This window comes from Rutilus rutilus (genome assembly GCF_951802725.1).
Source record: "Rutilus rutilus genome assembly, chromosome: 3".
NCBI classification, from domain to species: Eukaryota; Metazoa; Chordata; class Actinopteri; order Cypriniformes; family Leuciscidae; genus Rutilus; species Rutilus rutilus.
The window spans coordinates 7,035,609-7,041,921 of NC_140211.1; the positions used below are offsets into that span (position 1 = coordinate 7,035,609).

At 42.4% G+C, this 6,313-nt stretch overlaps 1 protein-coding gene across 2 annotated transcripts in view; it reads left to right on the forward strand.

The window, feature by feature from the left end:
* Positions 1-580: 580 nt before the first annotated feature.
* Positions 581-6,313, forward strand: part of pacs1 (phosphofurin acidic cluster sorting protein 1) — a 54,673-nt gene continuing 48,940 nt past the window's right edge. Inside the window, exon 1 of one of the 2 annotated variants that reach the window (XM_084403624.1) lies at positions 581-969. In XM_084403624.1, coding sequence (XP_084259750.1) covers positions 821-969 — 149 coding nt within the window. In that variant the 5' untranslated portion in view covers positions 581-820. The remainder of the gene's footprint in view (positions 970-6,313) is intronic. The other variant, XM_084403625.1, reaches the window with a different exon arrangement.

Genomic DNA, 6,313 nt, shown 5'->3' on the forward strand with positions numbered 1-6,313 from the left:
TAATCACAAGTCGTTTGGGATAAAGTGTTTGCTAAATGTATAAATGTAAAATAAATGATCCCCATTGTGGCTATGTTGTAGGTAGGGCCATATACACTGTAGGCTAAAAATATGAATTTTTAAAGCTGTGCATACAAAGATTATTGGAGTAGGCTATAATTTAAAAGAAAACGCTACTTCAAAATTCCGTGTTTAATCGAATGCGTTACTTTCAGTTTCTTTATTTTTAGTGTAGGGAACAGTTTGCATGAGGAGATAAATATGAGACAATTTACATTTACACAATAAACAAACAAACAAATAGGCAAAAGGCCAAAATATTCTGGGTATTCGAGAAGCGCGGGAAATTGGTAGGCCTAGTTTCGAAATTGTAATTGTTCTTTATAAGAACGTAAGCTAAATATTCCCTTGTGGATAAATATAATAAGGCAACAACCGTTTTGCACGATAAAAACCCCGAAATGTGTCCACACTAAAAAAACTCTCTCTCTCTCTCTCTCTCTCTCTCTCTCTCTCTCTCTCTCTCTCTCTCTCTCTCTCTCTCTCTCAGTGGTTGGTTGTGAGGGCTCGTCTTTCACTAGAGGCGTTGCTCTTCGGCAGTGGCGCTTCTCTCTGCGAGGCAAAAGAGAAATTTCCGCTTCCTGCACCGATAAACAACTAACGCAACTTGAGAAACACTGGCCGCGAGTTTGACGGCGCACGGCGGATCGGTATACAACCGAGCCTCGGTGTTCGTGGAGCAGTAGTGGATCAACCCTCCGACAATAGCCGCTTTATTCGGGTTTTCTTTCATTGTTTTCAAACATAAGGTTCCTCCAGTATGTCGGATCGGGGAGGGCTCCCGAGGACTGGAGGAGTACCGTCTCCGCAGCCCTCCAAGCCGATGGCGATCACCTCCAATCGGCCGGTGCACATGAACCTGTACGCCACCTGGGAAGTGGACCGGTCGTCCCCGAGCTGCGTGCCGAGGTAAGGCGCCTCTACAGCGGGGAGGGAAGCAGCGATGCACCGCCGGATAACGCGTGAGGTTCAGGGCTTTTTCTTGACGCTTCTTATCCGCAATCTGCGATAGTGGATATAACTAGATGTAATTAATTAGTCAAATTGGGGTGGACAGTTTTCAACACGATGTGTGTGTCGCGGTTTGCAGCGAAAGCGATATGAAGAATGAACGGTGGCTCAATCTGAACACGACAGTGCGGTGAAGACAACCAGAGCAACTTCTGCTTAACAAAGAAATGTTCAGACATGCAGGGTTCATGTGTGGTCTTCAGCCTGTCAGTGCTCTGGATTATTTGTCTGGAATGCTGCATGCTTTGTTTCCCAACCTGCTGTTCAGGAAAATATTGGAGCAGTCTAATATTAATAAACCGATATTGCTTTTTTTTACAGACTTGTATGGATATACAGGTATTGTTAAGGTCTGCGTGATTATTGTTCTTATCATTTTAATGTTTATTGGTAGATCCAATATTGACAAAATGAGAACCGATTAGCCCTAAGTTTAAAGTGAATATCGGGAAATGATTTCTTCCTATTTAATCCGAGTTGATCATATTTATGCATTGTATTCCATCCTGGGAATCGTCTAAAATATATGTTTGGAATGTATATTAAAGTGACATATCCTAGAAACGCTAGGATTCTATTGTATTGAGTCATGCATTGCATTACGAAATGGGAATGGAATGGAATTGGATTGGGATTCTGCAATGGTAACGCTAGAGCTTGATCCGTTTCATTCCAACCTGGTGTTCTGGAAAATATTGGAGTAAAGGATAGCGATTAACTGATATTGATTTTGTGTGTTTAAATGTTATTATTAGTAGTCGTAGTAATACGTCTTATTATTATTTCACAATTAATGCTATTTTGTTGGTAGACCCAATATTAAAAAACTGAGAACCGATTAAGTTGATTGTGAATATCGGGAAAAATATCTCTCCTCCCTACTTAAAAGGAGGAACGCTATTTTATCCTATTCATGCATTGTGTTCCAACCTGGGAATACTCTGAAATGTATGTTTTGGACAGCTGTATTGTTGGGAATACATTGATGCGATAGATCCTATAAATGCTGGTTCAGTGTGTGCAGGGATTCATATGGAAATAGTCTTGTATATATGGGATGCTGCCATGGTAACTGTAGAGCTTCATGCTTTGAATTCCAACCTGGTGGTCTGGAATATGTTGCAGTCATGTGGTGATCCTAATGTGTAGATTCGGATTTCAGGCATTGTGTTCTAAATTGGGAATAGTATGGAACTGGTTTTGGGATGCTGCCATGGTAACTAGAGCTTCAAGCTTAGTGCTCCAGCCTGGCATGTGATCAGGTGAACACGTATGTGTCAATCTTCAAAACAACTGTCCGTTTGAAACCCAATACTCCCTGTTGTTTTGGCCTGGAGTTAATATCGGCTACGGATACAGACAACACGTGCACGTGTAATGGCTGCCCATTGAAGCAAATTGGTTTATTTGTATTAAATGCGTATTGATGGAGCAATTGGGATAGATCTGGGTTACACAGCGTGCGCTTGTTTTGCATGGCGTCATGCTGCTGTTATTGACAGGAAACTCTAAAAATACATGGAGATATTGATCGGCTTGTTGATGTTTTGTGTTTGGCCGGAGCGGTGGCTGTATTCAAAATGTAATCCATTAGGAAAAGAGCGTAGCGCTCTTCTTTCCACTACTATCATCTTGCTCGCAACTGCTATTAAATATTGATGCAATCTTGTTTTATGTCTAATTCAGGTGGACAATAGCCCTGTAATTCACCCCAGCTACTTAATTAGAGCTAAAGATGGCACAGTGGGCGGCACAGGGCACCCGTGCGGCGCGGGTCTGATTTCTGACTGTGGCTTTGTGTACGTGTGTTTGTGAGTTTCACATCTCTGTGTGAAAACTGCGAATAGGAATGGGAATTGAGATAGTTCAGCCAAAAATGCAAATTAATCACTCTCAAGCTGATCCAAACCTGTGTGAGTTTCTTCTGTTGAACACAAAGGGAGATATTTAGAAGAAATACGTTTTTTTCCATACTATGGAAGTCAATGGGGACCGACTGTTTGACAACAACTTGAGGGCGAGTAAGTGATGACATAATTTATTTTTGGGTGAACTATCCCTTTAACAGCACGGTAACATTTCTTGGTTCAAAGTGGACATAATGATACTAATGACTGTCAGTTCAGTAAAAGAGTCAAGAACCGCTCTGGGCTGCGTTTCCTAAAAGCATCGTAAGACTGAGTAAATCACGCCAACCACTGGCACTAATGGGCTCCACTTTTGGAAAGACAGATACAAATCAGTAATTCAAGGCTCTGTTTGCTCCTGGTATTAAGATGCGTTTTGGTCGATCGGATCACAAGTAGACGAGGGAGACACATTCCCGTTTACTCCTGGTGTTTTAATCCGTCTCTTCTGTCCACTTTCATCCACTTCTGTCCTGATTTCTTCGAGGGGAGGGTCTGTGGGCGGGAAATGTTTGTGTTTTTTCAGATCTTTCGATCTAATGCACAAAATAAGCTTGCGCAATTTACATATGAACTTTGGTTTCTGCTCTGACAGACCCAAGATCAGCCGAACGCTGTGTGTGTGTGTGTGTGTGTGTTAGAAATCAGCCGAACGCTGTGAGTGTGTGTTTGAAATCAGGAATGGAGAGAACATTGTGTTTGATACGTTTTTCATCTTCAGACCAAACTTGGTTCTCCAGTCGACAGAGTTTAAACCCCGTCTGTGTAACCTCTTCTCATAATGTTGCATTAGTTCAGTAGACGGAGAGCAGACGAGCTTCTGAGGCTGTGTGAACACATTCGATCACACGAGTGTTTACACTACGAAAGCAATCCGGTCGAATGTTTTTCATCTTCCTCTGGAAGTGTTGGACAGTGGACGAGCTCAAAGCGTTCAGACCCGTTCACAGCTGTATTTAGTGCCGTCCACTTGAGATCCGATCGACCTAAACACATCTCAATACCTGGAGTAAACTGGGCACAAGAGTTCAAGTCTTTTTGACCGAGTCATTTAAAAGAACCTACTCACAAGCGTAATCGAAAAATGATGGTTCTTTCTAGTTGACGTCCTTGGCGTAAATGGCCCTTAAGAACCGTCCTCGATTCCCAAGCCTGTGTTTGGCTGTAGCAAATGAGCTGTCATCTGTATCTGCGTGTCAAGCGTTTTGTTGTCGCAGGTCTGTCATTTGTCTGATATTTGTTAAGATAAAATCCCTCCTTGCAGAAACCCCTGAGCGTCTTTTGGCAGCTGAATCATTGATCGATGCCAAAGGCCAGCAGGAAAACAGATTGACACCTCATTCAACACAAACAACAACAACAACACATTCAGTGTGCCATTATATTCACACTTCTGTCATACACTTCCCCAGAACACCTTCAATGCACGGATCTAACCAAATGTTCAGTAATGAAGTTGTTTAGTCTTTGAAAACACACATCGATCGACCTCAAACATTGACGTCATTGACGCCAAAACGCCACTGGTTCTCACATCTGACTGAACGTGACTAGTCACTTCTGAATTCTGGACAGGAACGTGGGCTTGGTGAGAGCGAGCTAGAGCTTCACTGGTTTTAATTTCAGTGTGATCCTCACACAAAGCTATCAGATGACTTTATTTTATAGCGCACAAGCCGTGTGGATCATTTTTTATGGTTGTTTTTTTGTCTTTTATTGCAGATTTACAGATGTAAACACTATGAAAAGATTCTTATCTTTAATGAGGGCATATTATGACATTTTTCAAAGTCGATGTTGTTTTTGGGCTCTATTAGAAAAAGATTTAATGCTTGAATGTTCAAAACCACATAATTTCCCCCATATTCTCCATTGTTGCAGCTCCTCTCTTCCCAGTCTGTCAGTAACGCTGAGGCGTGTTTCCCGAAAGCATCGCTAGCCAACTATGGCCGCAAGTTCTGTCGTTATCAGCAGTCTGTGTTTCCCGAAACCATCGAAACATTCGCACACATCATCGCAAAGTCGTGTGTTTGGAACGACAGCTCTCGACCTGTGGTTAGAAGCAGAGTTTCTTGTTAGCATGACATGTGGACTCAATACATCATTATCTTGAGCAAAATAAGCAAGCTGACATTCAGTGCAATCTATATCTTTTATTTAGAATACATACAAATGTCATTTACGTCTTTTAGTTTGTCTAGAGATTTAAAGCGTCGTTCTTGAAGAGTGTGTGTGTGTGAACGTGCTCTAGTGTGTAAGAACGAGTCTATGATTCAATCTGGAAATAGAGCAAAATAACCGAGAAAAAAGAGAATTAGTCCTCAGATGTCATGTCCGTAATTTATAGCAAAACATCTAGCGTTAATTCGATCTCTAACAGATTCATTAAAAGTAGTTATTACTCCAACACCTGCGTGACATCATTAACTAACGCGGTTGAACGAGCAATTTGTGACAATATGGTTTCGGGAAACAGTCGTGACTAGCTAGTTGATGTCTTCAACGGAGCATCGCTCTATGGCAGTGAAGCAGCGAGTTACGACGTTGTTGTACAGGAAACGCACACCTGCTTAGTTCCTGTCTCTATGAAGCCCCTCCTTCTGAAAAGCACACTGTGCTCTGATTGGTCGGCTTTAGCAGTGTGTTGTGATTGGTCAAGCGCTTCGAGCGTGTTTGGGAAATGCCCCGCCCCTTACCATAACCGCTTAACTAACTCAACCAGGCCCCGCCCCTTTATTTAGCGCATTCATTGGGCGGGAATTATTTAAATGAGGAATATTTTGTTCCTGGAAGAAAACTCATGACTACAATAAAGGCTTTGTAGACCTTCAGCAACATTACATCCTAAAGAAAGATAAAAAATAAAAAATAGTCAACTATTCCTTACATTTGAGAACATTTGTGGTCATTTGAGGCGTATTTTCAGTATTAGCATTGCGTTTGGCACAGACTCTGGTTACTTCCTGTTCATCTGCATCTGTTTCCCTCTGCAGTCTGAAGGCTGGCGATGTCACATCCTTTTGTTTGCGCTGCCACCGATTTCTGGAGTCACGCTTTGTTCACATGATTTGATTGCTGAGCTCAAAAAGAGAAGAAATGAAGCCGACAGTCAGAGAGACGAGGATGGAGGGAGATGCAGAGAGTTCACACTGCAAATGTGAGTTAGGGAGCGAGGGAGTGAAGGGGGGGATGATGGGACGAGGGCGGAAAGGTAATTGTTTCTGCCGCAAGATTCTGAGAGAGAGAAAACGAAACTGTGGCACCCAATCAATATCGACAGGCCGGCTCTCCAAACTGAGATTGAATTCTCCTTGATGTCCTCAAGAACCATCAGA